At 37.5% G+C, this 19,902-nt stretch overlaps 1 protein-coding gene across 1 annotated transcript in view; it reads left to right on the forward strand.

The window, feature by feature from the left end:
- Nucleotides 1-19,689, forward strand: part of TEC (tec protein tyrosine kinase) — a 58,724-nt gene extending 39,035 nt beyond the window's left edge. The window contains exons 4-17 of the mRNA XM_072406863.1: nt 5,540-5,644; nt 7,181-7,262; nt 8,217-8,345; nt 9,071-9,108; nt 9,646-9,836; nt 11,768-11,833; nt 13,260-13,318; nt 14,295-14,366; nt 14,458-14,629; nt 15,635-15,851; nt 16,367-16,431; nt 17,037-17,155; nt 17,725-17,882; nt 19,284-19,689. Coding sequence (XP_072262964.1) covers nt 5,540-5,644; nt 7,181-7,262; nt 8,217-8,345; nt 9,071-9,108; nt 9,646-9,836; nt 11,768-11,833; nt 13,260-13,318; nt 14,295-14,366; nt 14,458-14,629; nt 15,635-15,851; nt 16,367-16,431; nt 17,037-17,155; nt 17,725-17,882; nt 19,284-19,355 — 1,545 coding nt within the window. The 3' untranslated portion in view covers nt 19,356-19,689. The remainder of the gene's footprint in view (nt 1-5,539; nt 5,645-7,180; nt 7,263-8,216; nt 8,346-9,070; nt 9,109-9,645; nt 9,837-11,767; nt 11,834-13,259; nt 13,319-14,294; nt 14,367-14,457; nt 14,630-15,634; nt 15,852-16,366; nt 16,432-17,036; nt 17,156-17,724; nt 17,883-19,283) is intronic.
- The last annotated feature ends 213 nt before the right edge of the window (nt 19,690-19,902 follow it).

A 19,902-nucleotide genomic window follows, 5' to 3' on the forward strand; every position in this document is an offset into this window, starting at 1 on the left:
CTGTTTGTGTGTGATGTACATATCATGGCAAAGTAAAATTTGCAGTTTCAAACTTGTGATTGTCAAAGTTTACGTCAAGGAAGTAGACAATAGCATGTGACATGGCTGAAAAGTCCATCCAGTTTAAGTGATAAATAAAAGTAAAGTCTGCAATTACAGATTCCTTAACCCACCCTGGATTCATTGATCCTGCACAAATCCAATTGCTGCTAATCTTGTGCTTCAGGATTACACCCATATATATCTGTTGTCTATGACCCGTGTGCCCTTAAGCTACGTACACACTTCCAATTATTATTGTTGGAAAACGAACGACGAACGATCCTGCACGATATCTACGAACGATCGTATAGCACCGATCCTGCACATAGAGATAACGACACGATCGTTCGTAGATATTGTACACACAATAGATACGATCGTTTGAGCGATAGAGGAACTATGTGCACGACAGGAAAGTGAACGAACGTTCGTTCATTACGCATGCTCAGACCATGGACGATCAACGAACGACCGTACACACGAACGATGGTCAACGATCGTCGTCCAATCCGATCCGCCTGTCCGGTCGTTCGTTTCCAACGACTTTCCTCATTCGTCGGCGTCGTTGGTTACTTTTTTTACAAACGATTTTTGACCAATCGATCGTTCGTCGTTCGTTTTGAACGATAAAAATTGGAAGTGTGTACGCACCTTTAGTTCCATGTTTGTGCTGGTAAATATTGTCTCTGCCCCCACTTTTCTTCAAACAATTTTTTGGAGTCCAGTAGAATTTTGTATACCTTCCATGATTCACTTCCACTATATTTTGCTCTTTTTCAAAAACACTGCTATGTCTCATTCCTCTGATCACTATGCAATGTTTTTAGCATATATATCTATATATATCTAACATATTGAATCCAGACAGACAGCATCTTCTGGAAGATAATTTAGTGGTTGCCAACTGGTGGTTCCACGACTCTGGCCAGTGTACTCCCCAGCGGGGTCAGGAGACGGACCCCACTAGGGGGATGCACCGGCCAGAGCCGCAGACCATGTCCCCTGTATGCTGTCTCTGGTCAGCTCAGATCTGCCATGGGAGAGTGGGCAGGTTCTGGCATTAGTTTCTTCCCCTTTGAGTGACACAGGGCTTCCCGTGCACAGAGTCTGTAAATTTAGTGAGGTCCAAAAGGTTGGCGACCACTGGTATAGACTACCTTCACATTGCCCTCATAACAGGCTTCATGTAATGTATACATATGAATAATATAATAATTAGGTAAAGGATCACTATGACCATCCTCACAGGCTGTGTATGGCAGTGGCCTGTTGCATGTGGTTCCTATTACTTTTACCCTGAATAAGTTTTATTATGTCCTAGGTATCAAAAGGTTTCCTTTTTTGACAGGTCAGAAATACTTCTTTACATCTTTATTTCCTGAGCACACGTTGTGCACTTTGTTAGTGTTTGTTATTGTGACAAACTTCTCATTATGAAATGAAAGGGGAAGGCTCTTTGCAAGTTCATCAGTTTTGTAAAGCTTTAACTGACTACTGACCTGAAAAACCTTTTTTGCACACCACAATGAATCTTCATACATCTCTAATGTCATTATCACTTCACTAACATTACATAACAAAAAGATTAAATTGTACAAGCATGTTCTGTGTGTCCTGTATGTACCTTCTAGTTTGATAGCTAGCGATGAGTTGCATTGCACACAGCACAGGAATGCACACATGCCATGTCAGCATGGATCTGCTTACTTGAGTGGCAAAGCTAGAATTACATAGGAATCTCAGGGAACTGGCAAGATCACCAAGTATTTCACTAGAGCAGTAGTTGTTTCCGAAATGTACATAGCTTAATAAAGCTCTTAAAGGCTGGAGAGGATACACTTTCATAAGTGAAGCTGGGTGATCCAGCAAACCTGGAATTTATTTCCTAAAATGAATTTGCTATTTGTTAGCAAATGATTTTAATCCTGGACCAGATCCATTCTAGGTTTGCTGAACCACACGGTTTACTGATGAAAGTGTATCGTCTCCAGCTTTGGAGAGCTTTAATAAATCATTAAACCCCTATATTCCCAGTGAGCAGAGTGCACATTAAATTTATTTTCTTCAGATAGTCATCTCTACATAACGGAACAACTCATTTAAAGTAAATTATGAGTACATAAGTTATTTCAGTGGAACAGCAAATGCCTCTCGTGTTTTATAAACCATGGCAACATTTGTTTTTTGCCATATGCGGCACACCACTTAAATTAGATCAAAATGATAACTTAAGGAAGTAAAATTCTATATTTGCACAATCTTTCACATACTGTTCTTACCACATATCACACATGTTTTGAATCAAGAAATATTCTCAGCTGGTACAAAATAGGTTCAGTTTTGTAGTATGCCATTCAAAATAATATTTTTTTTTTCTCTTGCACCATTGTGTTACAATGCAGCTGTAGCTAAGTACAAAAAAAATCCTGTTTCTGTAAAATGTTAACTTTTTAAAAAAAAATTCTGTAAAAAATATTTTTGTAAAATTTTACTTATGTCAGGTTTGCGCAGGCAAAAGAACATTTTCACAGATTTGTGACCAAGATAAATGTAAATTCTGATTGACATTGCGCGCTTTTCACATGTTATACAGAGCGTCCAATGTATGGCTTGGGCATCAGGGCCACAGGGGTCTTGTAACCAGTACATGCACTTTATATACAACATAGAGTACCACATTTCCATTTTTGAGAAAAATCTGAAATATCCCAAAAAAGATAATTTTAATCAATTAATGTAAATTTTAAATCTAGGGAGAAAAAAGGTGTAAAGATTTCTGAATGTGATTGCCGCGATTGTATGAGATGTTAGTCACTCTGTAACCCTATGCTAAGATATAGTAGAATTTTATATTAAGAAAAGACATGTCACACCGGGGCAGACATAGCAATGTGCAAAGTGTGCCACTCCACAAGGGCCCTGGGCACTCCCCAGCCACTGGGGACCTTCACAGCAGTTTGCACAATCCTAAATCCACCTGCACACCCACCCTTCTACCCTCAGTGTCCAGCTTGCTCGCCCTCAGAACCCTGTTTGTGCAACTCAGCTATCCATCCCTTGGTGTAGGGCAGGAGTGTCAAACCCAAATACACAGAGGGCCAAAATTAAAAACTTAGACAAAGTCGCAGGCCAACCTTGAAATTTATTGAAAAAATTGAGGAAGTTTTTCCTTCTCATTAGATATAAAACCTTTATGCTATCACGACTTGCATCACTTGGATAACAGCAGGCTACGCACAGCCTGAGACACCGCTATATGACACAAGGCCATGGGTCGCCATGAAGCCCCTGTAACTCCAAAAGCCTTCTGGCACCTCCCATGTGTAGCTGAAAGGGAGTGCTTGAAATGCCAGATGCGCCCAATGCGGGGCTAAATCTTATGGGTGCCCCGCCGCTTGAACTCCCTCTTCATTGAAATAGCCCCACTACTACAAATCCTGGCATTACTTGCATCTTTAAAACAGTCCAATGCAGGCCACGCATAGGCAGAGAGCCCCTTGGTCTATAGAAGCTGAGTGATGCCGGGAATTGTAGTAGCGGCTCTATTTTAATGCAGTGGCGGGTGAGCTACAGTTTAAATTTAGGATTCCTGTGGGGGCCAAAGAAAACAACGTTGCGGGCCAGAGTTTGACACCCCTGGTGTAGGGTTAGGGAAATGGTGTGTGCACCCCTGTCTCTGGCGGATGTATAAGATCTTCTATTAATCCCTGCGTCGGAAGCTTTTTACTCTCGGGACTATTCAAGTTTGTGGGCTTTTGCTTTGTTGCTCACCGTGGTGGGGTTTGGGAAGATCTGCACAGGGGCCAATTGTTGGCTGTGTCTGCCACTATGTCATACCGGTCTTTTCAGTTTTGGTACAGTTATGTTGTTCAGTTTTGGGCTAACTAGCAAAATTAGCTTGCAACCATGGTGCAGCAAATTTATTCTTCTGTATGTCAGAAAAAGAGTAATGTAAGAGTGCATTACATTATCACAACTAACCATATTTCATTTATCACTAATTCATTGCACTAAACTGAATTGTGATGGGATATTATGGTTATTGCACTTTTCATTTTAGAAGTTCAGTTTAATTTATTTTTGATTTAAAATTTAAAAAAGCAATCGTTCTATCATGGTCCATCTATAATATTTGTAATATATAACTTGTACTCAAACTTAAAAATAGTCTTTATCTTGACCTATTGAGGTCATGAATAGGATACCATATCTGTGTTTGCTGGTCAGGTGAAAGATCAATCTGAACTTTTGTTGAGAATTTGTGTGTCTTTAGGTCCAGAGGTTTGGGCTGTAAAAAATGAACCTGTGGTTGTGCAAAACCAAGGAAATTTCAACAAACAAATGGTAAGGGCCACAAAAAGAAGTATCTCATAACCAATAAAGTTCTGCTATCTAGTTCAGGAAGATCTAGGTGATAAAAACATAAATAGAGGAACTGCTATAATTTATTGTTTTAGTTTCACACACAAAGGGTCAATCAAGCTTTAACAGTTAAAATTCCATATGAATGTATTATATGTAGAAAGAGGGAGATGCATGCTGATCTTTGGTAAGAACACAAGTACATGACAGGTAGCATCCTTTAGGATGATGTACCCCTGTATTGTATTTAGGGACCTCAAATGCATAGACTAAAATAAAGCAGTAAGAGCTATAATGAGAGTCATTCTTTTATTTGCTGTCCTTGTCCCTGTATTAGGAAAATGAAATCTCTTAGTTTATTTGTCACTACAAACCACATGTGCCTTTCCTGTGTCTTCTCACTGCCTATGTGACATTGGGCCTGATTTATTAAAGCTCTCCCAAGGCTGGAGAGATACCCTTTCCTTAGTGTAGCTGGGTGATCCAGCCAACCTGGAATAGATTTCTTCAAAGTAATTTGCTAGCAAATGTTTTGAATCCTGGACCAGATCCATTCCAGGTTTGTTGGATCACGATGAATCACAGGGTATCCTCACCAGCCGTGGGGAGCTTTAACAAATCAGGCCCATAGACACATCCTATCGACTCTCCAGCTGTAGGGTCCAGTGTACAGAAGTGTAGAGTTCAGCAATGGCACGATTTGGTCCAGTACATCTCCTTTAAGGCTAAGAAAAAAAAAAGCTTGAAGGGGTAAGTTTCTGCCCCAACATGGTTTTTAAAATAAGGGTCAGTCAATGCAAAACTTTTTTTCAGCTATGAGTGTTGATTGGTAGAGGCCACTTTGGCAAATGTACAGACTTTATCTACCGTAAACACAAGTCAATAGTAGACGAAAAGCCCAAGAGGCATATTGGTGGGCAAGCAGATCTAAGGGCTGGTGGGAGGCAGAACACTTACCGCCACAAGACAGATGTGATTCCTGTCGCCTATTTACCCTGAAATATCAGTTATGCGTTACTATGCTTCTTTAAAAACATGACCTTTTAAAATAATGTTAAGAAATAAGGGCTAGGTTATTTAATAATGTATACTTTATATACATATAATAAATACTTAATACATTTTTTTTTCTTAGAAGAAAAATAAGAAGGGATCTGTGGACATCTCAAAAGTGAAATGTGTGGAAGTTGTAAAGAATGGAACGGACCAAGTGCCTTGTCAGAATAAATATGCATTTCAGGTATGGATTCATTAGAATTTCTACTTCTTTGGTTGACAAAATTTCACAGGACTGTATAAAAGTTATAAAATCCTAAGAACACAAATGTAACATATTGCATCTTACCAGTGCTTAGATGTAGTGGCTTCTTTAGTTTTAATTTCCGGGTTACAAATATGTTCAGCAAGTGCAAAAAATAACTGTTGATTTTACCAAAGTCCTTGTCACTTGAACTGAAAGAAAAAATGTATCTGGATTTTACATGTTTCTTATCCCCCTATCTCCCTAAGGAGATGAAGAGGAAAAGGCATGTTTGTAGTCCAGCCTGAGTAGCACAACAGATATAGATACAGATTGGTTGAGCGAAGCCACCCTAGGTCCGAAATGCAAAATTTTCATATGCAAAAAAGAGACAAAATCCTAATAATAAAACTAACACAGGTATTGCAGGTTGAGAGACACATTTTACAGGAACTTCTACAAGGAGAAATATTGTGCTGCCATTTCTACATGCTAGTTGCCTGGCTGTTCATGTTCATCCTCTGATTCAGTACTATCTTACAGATGTGGTGTTCTAACCAAATTCTGACTTCATTTGCTGCTTAAGTTCTGTGCCAGTGGCACATTGTGTACCAAAGCAGTCAATAAACTGAATTTTTCAGAAGGTGATCAGCAATGGCAGGATATATATGTCCTTGTCAATGCTGGTGTCTTTTTAAATTACACAATGCAATTCTAGGGAAAATATAACATACTGTAGCCAAATTTACTGTACTGTAAGTTTATTAGTTTTACTTATTTCTCAGCTAACACATGTAGCCTATGTTTAAAATTACATCTCCTAACACTACCTACTAATGACTTCCTCTCTCATAACCTTCTCACACGCACGGCTCCAAGACTTTTCTAGAGCTGCCCCCACTCTGGAATGGTCTTCAACATCGTATTCGGCTTGCTCCTACTTTCTGCTAATTTAAAGAGAACTCCAAACCCATCTTCTGTCTCATAAACCTTCACTGCTTACCCACCATTCCAACCCCCCCCCCTCCCCTTATTGTAGGCTGCTTCCCCCTCTTCTTAGATTGTAAGCTTTTCTGGCCAGGGTCTTCTCTTCCACCTGTGTCACTCTCTGTATCTGTCATTTGCAACCCCTATGTAATGTACAGTGATGTGTAATGTTGGTGATATATAAATACTGTTTATTGATGATAATAATAATAATAACACTAAATCTCTCAGTCTGATTGGTTATCGTGGTGCAGCGTGATCTCATTCAGCCCAACATAGTAACAGTCACAACTTCATTTTCTAAGAATTCTACTGTGATAGAACTTTACAGCCTTCCACCTGATCACCCGACTGTTCCTGCATATAGCATGATCTGTACATAGTTATTCGCTTGTGTTTTCTATCTGAAAAAAGTAACTAAAAGGGATACCTAACACATTCAGAAGCTTATTATCAGTATATATGTTAGCTATACGTTTTTATAACAGACATCCTCTGTGAGATCCTGTGTCTGATATGGGCTCTCATAATGTCTTGTGTTCCTTCTAGGTTGTTTATGACACAAACACGCTCTATGTTTTTGCACCAACCTCAGAAAGCCGTGACCAGTGGGTGAAGTGTATGAAAGAAGGTGAATATAATGTAATATTCTACAAAAAGACCGTTGGGGTTTATATTCATGATATCTGACTCATTGTAAAAGCCCATGTTTCTGGACATACACATAAAACACACAAACAATAGCACAGATTGACATTACAACACATTACGGCACATTTATTACATGCAATTCCCATCACAATGTACTGATCTGATATTCTGTATGTCCGATCGGTTGGTAACAACCAGTCAGAAGTACGTTTTAGTTCAAAACTGACTTTTTTTTGGATAAGTAATTCTTGATTATAAGTGATTCTTAATTGCTTGACTACGTTTTCAGTGGGCAGACATCAGAGCCTTTATTAGTAATAAAAATATCCACACTTGTACTATTTGATAGCAATGTAAACTTGTAAGTTGCATTTAAATTATCAGACCATAGAGTGCAGTAACACAGAGAAATCTATCACCCTGACATGTAGATCAGGAAAAAGTAAATTCTCATTATCCAAGCCTAATAATGCCATTCTTCCATCTCACTTTCACATTGTAAATTTATATACTTAGTGATATAGTGCAGAAAGGGATGATATTTGTGAAGATAACCAGTCGTGGTGCAGGGAGTAGAAAAAAATTCAACGCCCTTTAAGTGAGAAACACAGTAGAGTGAATCATGTACTTTGTGCGAAGGTCATTTTTATGGAGTGAGGAATCTGGAGTTGACTCAAATCATTCAAGCATATGCAACTAAACATATATTTTTAAATTTTACTTGCACTTGATTGGATATCCGAAGTAAACAGTTCACCCCATGAATATTTACTGTACAAAGGTAACATTACCTGCTTCATCATCGCTAAGAAAAAAAAAAGTTGAATGATCTTATCACTTTCTTTGAAAACAGAAATCTTTGTTTCAGTGTCCTGAGCTGGTACATATCTTATAAAAGTCATCACTTCTGAGAAACTATTGTGTTTATTTGTAGGAATAAAGAACAACAATCACATATTGCACAAATATCATCCTCTGCTTTGGTCAGATGGTGTCTATCAGTGCTGCCGACAAACAGAGAAGCTGGCTCCAGGATGTGAGGCTTATAATCTCTTTGGGGGTAGTAAGTAATTTTTAAATATGCCTTTTAAAGGTATTTAAATGCCAAAACAAAAATATATTGTAGTACATTGCAGTATTTTACTCCCCTTACCCTCTCTCCCTCCCACATACTCTGCCCTGTCCCTTCCCTTGTATGTCTTTCTCTCCCCCCTCTTCCTCACTCTTTCTCCCCTCTCTCTCCTTACTTCTCCCCGTCTCTCAATTCTCCCTCTTTTTCCTTATTCTTTCCCCCTCTGTCTTTCTCTCTTCCCTCTCTCTCTTTTCCTTTCACTCTCTTTTGTTCTTTTGGTACATCTTTTATATTGTGTTTTGCGTGGGCCAGCATCAAAGGCACACGCTAGCTGACCTAGGGGAGAAATAAATATATGGTCACAAGTTATAATGTTATATATAAGTATAAGGCCTTGATAAGGTTACAAAGACAATGGTCTACCGATCAACCGGATTTGGAATTCACAGAAAAAAATACTTAGTATAAGAAAACCTATGCTTTCACCTCATCTACGGACTGGTAAGAAAATAGACAGCATTTAAAGCTCATGCTAAATAATAGTTCATGCACAGAAAGTGCCAGCCGAGGGTGTTTGGATAGCCATAGTGTCAGTTATTTAAAAAAGTCAATTTGTTAGTTATTTGATTTGTATTTTTCATCATTTTGAGTTTTATCTAGATTAACTTTTAATATACCTGATAATGTTTGCCTTTATCTTTCTTTCTTTTACCCAGTTACATCAAAGCCTCTGCCACCTACACCAGATACCCAGGTAAGCCTGAGATATGAGCTGAAATGCATATGTACATGCCTATGTACAGACTGGACGTATGGTAATATGTTTGTCTACACGTCTGGATACAAATGGGGTGCATGGAAATATCACTTGTTGATGATTTTCTATTTTCACATAACAAGACACTGCTCAAATGTCTAGTAGTAGTTATTCACATTTAAATTGACTTGTTCTGTAATGTAAAAACATTTTTGCAGCCTATCAGCTTCTTCTGTTGACACATTCCATGGTGATTAGATTAAAGTATGTCAAGAGAAAATCTGTTAGGTACGAAAAGGAAAAAACTTGTTGGTGCATTAAATATAGTATTTTGTTATACTTGTTGCTGAGCACCTCCATTTATTGTCTTTGGATGCAAGGCCTTAGTGGAAGATAGGGTTTGGCTATCACAAGTTATATGAATTGGCAGTCTGTAGGGATATTTTATCAGTTATTTTTTTTCTTTAGTTGTCTATTGATGTAATCCAGCAAGCTGACACTGTGCAATTATTTTCCTAAACATTTTTTTTTTAGAAAAGGCCTCCACCTCCTTTGCCTCCGGAAACATTTCGGGGGGATATTAAGGAAGACAAAGAAAATATAGTAATTGCAATGTTTGACTTTCATCCTGTGGAGCCCCATGATCTCAGGCTGACCATAGGGGAGGAATATGTGGTGCTTGAAAAGAAGGATGAACACTGGTGGAAGGCAAGGAATAACCATGGGTAAGGGAAACGGCCAAAGGTCATTATAGTAGCCCACAAAGCTAAATGTCAAAAGGACAAGTATAGGTTGTCATTTCATAACCAAGGCCCAACTTTATATTTGCAGGAATAATATGGTAAATATAAATTTTATTATAGGCGTAAAGGTTTTTTTTTATATAATATTCACATACATTTAAATGCAGTGTATATAAATATAAAATGAACCCTTGCTGATTGCTGGTTGGTAACCACAGTAATCCAAATGTTTCTGCTTTATATTCTCATTAACAAAGCATAGGATGGACAGCACTATATGGTGTAGTAGTGCCTGATCCGCTTACATTGCATACTTTTTGTTTGCTGTGCAGGGGAAATTAAGAGTCAAGTGCTAATAAAACTTGTATATTACCATAAGTTTTTTTTGACTATATACATTGATAAAATTCAGGTCTTTTTTATCTTCCAGGAGTTGAAACATAATAATTTTAGGAAAAGATGTCTGTGCAGTGTAATGTTTTGTCTATCTTATAGATAAGTGTTATTTTTTAATTGTAGGTTCCACATATTTATTACAAATATAACCTATAGGGTCTGTATATAAAGCAGTAATTGAATCTGACATTAACTGAAACATTGTTTGGTGGAGAATCATCCAGGTTCTTTATGTTTCAATGGCCATCAGGGCCAGTAGTCACTACACTACTAATAGAAGAGCTCAGTTCCGACATATGCATAGGTTTAGATATTAGGTCTAGTGATTTGTACTACCGGGAAGAATCCCCTTATTTTATATTTGAATATCTTATTCAGAAAAGATATTGGGCCTGATTTTTTTAAAGCCTTCCAAGGCTAGAGAGAAAACACTAGTGTTGGTCGAATTGCTCACTGTTCGATTCGACAGCTATTCAGCCGAATATAGCAAAAAAATTCGGGTGGTCGAACATCGAATTCGAATCCCATTAAAGTCAATGGGAGAAAAATTCGGGTTTGTTTCAGCACTGTGTAGAGCTTCTACAGCCTCCAAACAGATGTATATTGCCCTCGTATTGCCTCCAGGATCAGGGGAGCAGAGCTGTCAGCATAAAGCTCCGCTGATTGCTCTGCTCCCTGAGGAAAGGGAAAGCCTAATCAGGATTTCCCTTTCCTCAGCAACTCAGGGAGCAGAACAATCAGCCAATCACAGAGCAGTAGAGGTATGAATGGACATAGTATCTCCATTCATTGCCCTCCTATTGCCTGCGGTTACAGCTAATTAAAGGCACCTGCTTTCAGTTAACTGTGACCGCACAGTTCCCACGGTCCAGGAAATGCAAATGTTTTGAATCCTGGTCCAGATCCATTCCATGTTTGCTGAATCACCCATACTAACTGATGAAAGTGTATCCTTTCCAGCCTTGGAGAGCTTTAATAAATTAGGCTCATTGCCTTTATTGAAAGAGACTTTGTGATCCTTTGATAAAGCTGCGACTCTGGCATTCACCAAACATTCTCTGGTTGGGAGTCAATCACTGCTATGAATGTATGGTGATAGTCAGATATATTTCTTCTTAAACATAACTTTCACAGCTTTTGCCTGGGAACATACCAATTTTACCCTTCCATTATACATCTGTGCAATATTTTTAACAGTCATTTATTGATAAAACATTTTACATTTTAATGTTTTAATGTATAATTACATTAAAAATAGTAAGCCCTTATGTAAAATGTATCCTGTCTGTGGGCCTTGTTTCTCTCATTGGTTTGGTGCTTTCCCATTTTCTTGCACACAAAACAAAGATGAATGTGCATACATATGTTGACTTTTGCATTAAAACATTAAATCATGCCTAAACTTGAAACCAAACAAAAATGATGATAAAGATTTCGGCTCACGTGTGTCTATGAGACTTGGAAATTATGCAAATGTTAACTCTTTTTCCAGTAACTGCTTGTTTTTTTTATTTTAGACAGGAAGGCTACATTCCCAGCAACTATGTGACGGAGAAAAAACTAGACAATCTAGATCAATATGAGTAAGTTTTTATTTTATGTTCTCAAGTGTCTCACGGCTTGACAAGGTTGCTTTAAAGATGACATTTTGCAACTTATGGCCAAACCGGATAATAAAAGAAATTACAATTCAGCTGTTGAAGCAGTGAAACGCAACCTGTTAGAATATAACTTTATACCACCCAATGAAGATATGGTCAAGTATTTTGCATCTACTCGAAGTGTCTCTTTTCTTCTTTTTCTCTTTTCTTTGCATCGTACTAAGAGACTTAACAGCTAATGCTAAACTTGATTTGTTCAGCTATGACATGCTGAGAAGTGGGGGATTGGGAGTGGGATTCTATTTTTTGTAAGAGAGGAAGGGTAGAATGAGTTGCTTGTAAAACTGATTGGGGGCCTCTGAGGGTGCTGAGTTTGTAATAATGTCCCAAACCCTGGAGAGTAAACAATGGCTGAAGGACTCCAACTTATAAATAGCAGCCAGGATCTGGTCACTAGGCATATTTTGTGAATGGACTGATCTCCTAGCTGAAGGTGCATGCATAGTTACACTGTCAATATTACATAGAAGAGCAAGTGGTAAAACAACCAATGAAACCAATGTTAATCAACCTGACCACCACCGTCTCAGGGGTCTCTTCTTCCACTCAACACTTAAAAAGGAACATTTCTTCAATTAATCAATAATGTAATAGAGCAAAATATTGACTTTAGGTGAAAAGGGCCACTTTTCTATTTGCCACCAGCATAAGAGGTCTAATCTCTACTATCCAATAATATAAGGGATCCATTTTCTATTGACCAGCATTGTAAAGTGAGCAGAAACCACAGTAACCGACAGTATACCGATATAACAGACAATTATACACAGGAAACCAACGTAATGAAGACATTTACACTGGTTACCGATGTAACCATACATTCTATGTTTCATCTGGTGTGTTAGTGTGTTGTGTTGCATGATATATTATGCTTTATTCACTGAGATAGGTGAGTTGTTTTATTTCTCTTACTATTTGATTTTACATGAATTGGACACTCCACAAAACTCAATAAACTTTTAAATCTCCCAAAAATATAGTAACACATATTTCTAACTTTCTAGTTAGGTTTGATAATAGAGGAAGGCATTAGGTTTAAGTCTTTCATGCTAAAGGGTGGGGGTGTCCACCAAACGTACAGCACTCCTCACTCTGCCTAATGCTGACTCCTAATGGTTCCAATGATTTCAAGTAGATTTTGTGTCTGCATAAAAGTTTGCATTCAGGATATTTGACATACAGTACTTATTCAGACAGTCTTACAGCAAAGTCAGGCATTCTTAGCATTTTAGTGGCATAGAGCAGTTATTTTCACCAGGCTTCCACTTCTCTTTTTCGGACAGAATTTACATGATGTGATCTTGTCTTTAGTTCAGTTATAACATCTAGTACAACTTGTTTGTTGCAGGTGGTATAGCAGGAATATGAACAGAAATAAAGCAGAACAGCTTCTCAAAATGGAAGTAAGTATTGCAGAACGATGATGACTAGAGATAATTATTAACTCTATAGCAGTGGTTTCATTGTACAATAAACTCAATTGTCTATTGTTTCAAGTGTAAATTTATTTTTTTCCTAGCTAATGCATCAACTAAATCAGGAAATAACTAACAATTGTATTTCTCCAGCTTTTTTGTCTAATAAGTATGCCATAATGTGGAAATATAAACAGTTGCACACACAGTTGTAATACAAACATGTGAACTGTTTTATTTGACAAACAGTTTGTGGTCATATTTAGTCCCAATTGATTCATACACTAGTGTAGTACATAGCTAGGATGGTGATACTACTATTTCCTGATATAGCTTGCAACTTTATATCACTCATATGCCTCCTGTCTGCACAATGGACAGGGAATGAATAATAGAGATGGACAATCCAAAGGTCAATCAATGAGATGTGGTTTAGGCGGATCAGGAAAAAAGAGAAATTATACTGACTGTGCAATGCAACCGCAAAGACAAACCCGGAATATAAAAGTTTTTATTGTACAAGTAGCAATCCTTACACAATTGTAGGTCAAGGATCAGGTGACATGGAGGAGCCTACAGGGTTAGGATCTGTGGGGGTTGCTGATACTTTGTTCCACCGGGTCATTCTCCCACTTACCCTCCTTTGTTTATTTTTTGCCGAGAGGTTTGGAGTATATTAGAAATGGCACAGGAGTTTGGAAGGTTAGGGTAGCTTCGGGGGCTTGTTCACTTGGTGGCATGGTATTAACCCAGTCGAGTCTCTTCCTTAAGCTGGGGCTTCTTTGGAACATGAACATGTGTACCTATATTTTTTTATTTATTAGTTATATTTTATAAAGAAAACCTTTCAATGAAGATATGTTTAGATATTCATGATGCTGACATACCTGTGTTATGGAGTATATGCAATGCTCTGTGATGTGTTCTTTGCATTTTGTATATTGGATAATTTTATGTTTTTTTAACAGGCTTAGTTACCAGGTTAAGATATCCTGTGTGTCCGAATAGGACAGCTCCTACAACTGCTGGATTCAGCTATGGTAGATTTCATTATTTTTTTTAAAAAACTAACATTTTCCATAGTATTCTAAGCTCATGTTTATAAAATTATTATAATTCATTAACTTTTAGATAAATGGGAAATAAATCCTTCTGAGCTTACCTTCATGAAAGAGCTGGGAAGCGGTCTGTTTGGTGTTGTGCGTCTTGGGAAATGGCGAGCGCAATATAAAGTTGCAATAAAAGCCATTCGAGAAGGTGCCATGTCCGAAGAGGATTTCATAGAGGAGGCCAAGGTTATGATGTAAGTTTTGTAGACTAATAAAGAAGGGTAATTCATTCACCATTTTTTGGATATTCCTTAGTTTCTAATTTAATTCTAGGAATTTTTTTACTGCAGTTCACACAGCTCATGAGCATTATTATTAGTCCTTCTCTAAAATGTGACCAGGGTGTACATCATTACACCTTAGATAGACTGCCTCTATGATTAGGCTTGTGAGATGTGTGACTTGTGACTTCCTAAACTTTCTCAGGTTTTTTAATAAACTGATCTTTTGAATTTTCCTGGGTGGGGATATCACACTTTTGTTCTGTAACAAATTGGCAACAACAAGAGTCATTCTCCTTCAGTTGCCTATCTTGGGCTGTACAAGCTTTCTGCTTACTTGAGCATTATTCCCCTCTCTTTGCTACTTTGTGATCCATTCTCTTTTCATCAGATGTCAGTCTGGTCAGAAATGTCTGGACACACATTCCTTGTATATCTGCACACATGCTGCTCCTGCAACAAATCTGTCTCTACAGGAGGGAGCACTAACTGATTGGATAATACTGTCCTTTGTTTTCTGTCTCCAACCAACCTTAAGTTTTATATACATGTCGATTGAGTATTACCTGGGATGATCGTGTCGCTGTCATCTTGTGGAAATAAAACGGACATGTGTGGTCCCCCTGATGTCTGTCATCAATTTGGCAATGATTAAATTTGACTACAGTGCACTCTTATAGAGAACATCACAACGTAGTGTTGCTCACCCCCATAAAACAGAAATGGTGCTGTATGTACACCGCACCTTCATTCACCTTTCACTGGAAACGATCATGAAAGATTGTTTTCAGCAACAACCATCAGATGTGTATCTGACAGCTGTAAAGGGCTTTACACTTGTTCACTGACCCTTTCATTGCAAAAACTGGCTCTTCCCTTGTTATCATCTGCAACATTGATAGATGATCACAGAATATCTGACATATAGCACAGGAACAACATGCTACACATTGATCAATATTGTTTTTTTTTACCTAGGAAACTGACTCATCCCAAACTAGTACAGTTGTATGGGGTTTGCACTGAAAAGAGGCCAATCTACATAGTGACCGAGTTCATGGAATATGGCTGTCTACTGAACTACCTCCGCCAAAGACAGGGACAGTTTAATGCTGATATTCTGCTCAGCATGTGCCAAGATGTTTGTGACGGAATGAAGTACCTGGAACTGAACAATTTCATACATCGAGACCTGGTATTACTTTTACATATGTGTAACATGAAATAACAGTTTGTTTGATCTATGCATAGAAAGGCAGCTAAAGTATATTACCTGGGTAACTTGTATCAGTATTTATCTATATATCAGTCCATTGTGATTAAATGGGTTTAAAAATGACAGTCCTCAGTGCTTTCATTCTACCAAAGATGCCCTCCCAGAAAACATCTGCCTTTGTCAGGCAAAGAATTTACTTATAGAATAAGTTACTTATGCACTGGTTTGGCACAGCCTGGGCATTGACAGATATTGGCTGAATAAGGACCAGAGTTACTGATATGATTTGCACCTTTACCTCCTCTCCCTGGGGCTGTATTTGATTCTGGCTGCTGTGGACAATTTAAATCCGTGTTTTTCAACCAGAGTTCAAGCAGATGTTAAAATTGATGTTTCCTGCTTACTTTGTGATGCTATTGATTTTATTGAAAAAAAACAAAAAAACATTAGTAATGGTTTATTGTATTCTGAATGGAGTTGTGTCTTTCTTGCAGGCTGCCAGAAACTGTTTAGTAAATGATCTTGGTGTAGTAAAAGTGTCTGATTTTGGAATGACAAGGTAAGAACTTCTAAAAACATTTCAAAAAGTATTGGTACATAGTGTTGAGATTGATAATTAATACATTTACCACTTTTTAGTCTAAAGCAATCAGACACTGGGTTGGAGTTAGTATTAGTGTTGGTCTCTTACTAAATTAAGTTCCCAGAACTTTACCAATACATGGAAAAAACATAAAAACACTAAATGCATATGCACTGGTCAAGAGTGCCCAACTTTGAATCCTAGTTTTATGTGGTTGTATAAAAGGGGCACAATTTATTATTCTTTTTTTCTGTTTATTGGGGACTCTGGTAGTGTGTGTGTAGCAGAAAGCCAAAGTTGAACTTCAGTGGGGTGCTGCCAATCAATCATATTATATTTATTGACACGCTGTGTACTAGGCTGCAGAAAAATTTATTATGGAGAAAAGATAATGGCTATGGGAACTTGAACCAAGGCTCCTTCTGACTTCCTGTTGTTCTTCATAGAGAATGCTGGTTATGTACATGCACAGCATGCCTGCATTACTTTACTACATATATGTTACGCTCTTCATGTGAATTGCTGACTATACAGATAGCACTTCTTTTCTGCAATAACACATTTATTTCCTGACATAACAGGTATGTCCTTGATAACCAGTACACAAGTTCCTGTGGAGCCAAGTTCCCTGTGAAGTGGTCACCACCTGAGGTCTTCAACTACAGCAAGTTCAGCAGTAAATCTGATGTCTGGTCCTTTGGTAAGAAAACTGTAGATATATATTAAGACAATTGAGAAGAGGCAGGGAAACACTTCTTCCCTTGGGAAACCATGTACTAGATACTATCCTGATTTGATCCGTTGTGCAAGCTGTGTGTGAAGATTCCTTGTATGTTTTGAAGTGGAATCTTCTGGTTGCTTTATATAGGAAGGAAAAGCAGAGCAGAATATCTTATGCCAGATGTCTGTCAGTAAGATAGCAATACATCACCGTCATCCATTAAATCATTGTATAGCTAGACAGGGACATGGAAGCCACCAATCCACAAAGGTTTCATTCTTACTAAAATTACACTGGGTTATCCTTGGTGGAATTATTTGAGTGAGCAAAACAAACTTGTTGGTCTGCAGATTAAAGCCAATAACACTGAACCTTCACAATCCATCCGGAGACTAAGCAAGTATTGAATATGAAAGCTTGGTGACCTATGCTTATTGTCCAACGTTAGATTTGATATTTGTCTCAGATTGCTTGTTTGTTAAACTCTTAGCTTACACTATTTGGATCAAGCCCTAATCAGCAAATAATACCATTGTGTTTCTTCTCAGGTGTGTTAATGTGGGAGGTGTTCACTGAAGGTAAAATGCCATTTGAGAGCTACTCCAACGTTGAAGTAGTAGAGATGGTGACGAGAGGAGAAAGACTTTATAGACCCAGGTTGGCTACAAACAGAATTTACACAATAATGATGGCCTGTTGGCATGAGGTAAGAAAGACTGCATAAAAATTATACATCTGATATTATGATTCTGTCATGACCCAAGCATACATCTTATCTATGGCTAGATACAGTCCTGCTCATTTGTAAAAGCAAAAGGAATGGAGCTGTTACTTATACAGTCAAAGAACAGAAGCTGAAACAAGAATTATTTGTTTTTTCTGTTCATTTACCTGTCTGCTTTGTTAGCAAATCACATGGTGATTCCACAACTCATTTCATTTTGCTGTATTTCTAATATACAAAACATTTATCAAAACCAATTCACTCCTTAAGAAAAGCATTGCATATGTAGCTTACACTACAAATGCTAAACAATCTTGCCAGGCATTACTGCTTGAGAAAGTTTAAACTTTTCCTAATCCCTTTTTACATCCTTACCTAAACCATTAGAGACTGCTGGTATACTTCGAAATTAGGAACTTCAGTCTTCTTGTTAATACCAGGATACAGTTTCCATAGTCTGATCTGTAGTGGGGATGGGATCTAGGTGAGGAACAAGACCAAAAAGGGTAACCTAAGTAGAATAAACCAATTTCTGTTGATCCTGCACAAAGATCCTAACTTTGTCACATCTCAGGCCTGGATACAGCCACCAACCTTTAACAAAATAAAGAATGAAGTTACAAAAATGTAGTATTGCACACCTGGCAGCTTTCTTAGTTCTGGTTTTACTTAGCAAGCAACATGAGTGGAACCAGAAGAAGTATAATATTAAGATATGTTGGCCTTAGGTCCGTAAAATGCAGATACTTACGGTAGTGCTCAAACATTGATCAAAATGGATGCACAGTTAGTGACACATACCGAGCACTATGCACAAACATGTATTTCATTATTACGATCAGTACCCAGTCTATAAAAATACAACACACAGAATCATATTGGAGAAAAAAAAAAAATATATATATATACACACATATACACAGAGAGAGAGAGAGAGGTGGGATAAAATACTAATTGTATATCTAATTTCTTTATGGTACCTCAGTAATATTACATGCTAGGTATTATATATCTATCTCATTCCAGCACCAACTACAGTTCTATGATATCATGTAATTCTTTAGCCTGAAGAAATTTGTCCCCACTATAAAAGGGCTCATTTTTTACCAACCCCCAAAAACAAATGTCCCAAAAGCTCAGGACAGCCAATAGCTTAAAGTTTTAGTTTTCTTTCAAAGCAAAACTCCATTTAAATGAAAGACGGGGGTGCTTTCTTTTTTTACTACTGGAAATCCCCTGTTAGTATCAGATAGACATGAATCTGCAGTCTGTGTTTCTCTTTTTAGAACATCTGCAATTTAGAATAATGCTAGTAATTAACTTGTTACTAAAGTTTTATTATATTGTGAAGCAAATTATAATATATTTGTTTTCCATTTCCAGAAGCCAGAAGGAAGACCCAGGTTTAATGACCTCTTGTTAGGAATTGGCCAAATACTGGAAGGAGATTTCTGAAAAATTGGAAACTAGTTAGACTTCATTGACTGGATTTTTATATTTTTAGAAAAGTTAGTGGTTGGACTTTTATGCTTTTGGACATACATTTCCCCTATGTGGTTTCCTTTTACATTTTTATATTTTTAGAATATTTAGCACACTACAGGCTTTACCTTCTGTGGATTTGCCCAACACACATGGAATTTGTCCTTCAATCTATTTTCTCGGACACATTGAAACATGAATGAATGAAAAGTAAAAGATTTTTAAAATGCATTTTTTTTAACCTGTGACCCTTTGCTCCCTGTCTGTATATAACATGTATATTTATATAAATATATTTATGATAAAATGTCACTTGTATTTGCTTTGTTTTTTCCATAATTACTTTTATGAAATAGTTTGGTATTTATTTGAAAAAAACATCTGCACATTTATAAAGTAAAGGAACAAATTTCATGTCACTGGCTTTGGCCAGGTCCTCCTTATGCTGCAGTCTCTAGAATTTGTTCTGATCTTCATTAAAAGGAAGGAAGTGTGTGTGGTAAATACTGAAATAGCCCAA

This window comes from Pyxicephalus adspersus, chromosome 3, assembly GCF_032062135.1.
Source record: "Pyxicephalus adspersus chromosome 3, UCB_Pads_2.0, whole genome shotgun sequence".
In the NCBI taxonomy this organism is placed as follows: domain Eukaryota; kingdom Metazoa; phylum Chordata; class Amphibia; order Anura; family Pyxicephalidae; genus Pyxicephalus; species Pyxicephalus adspersus.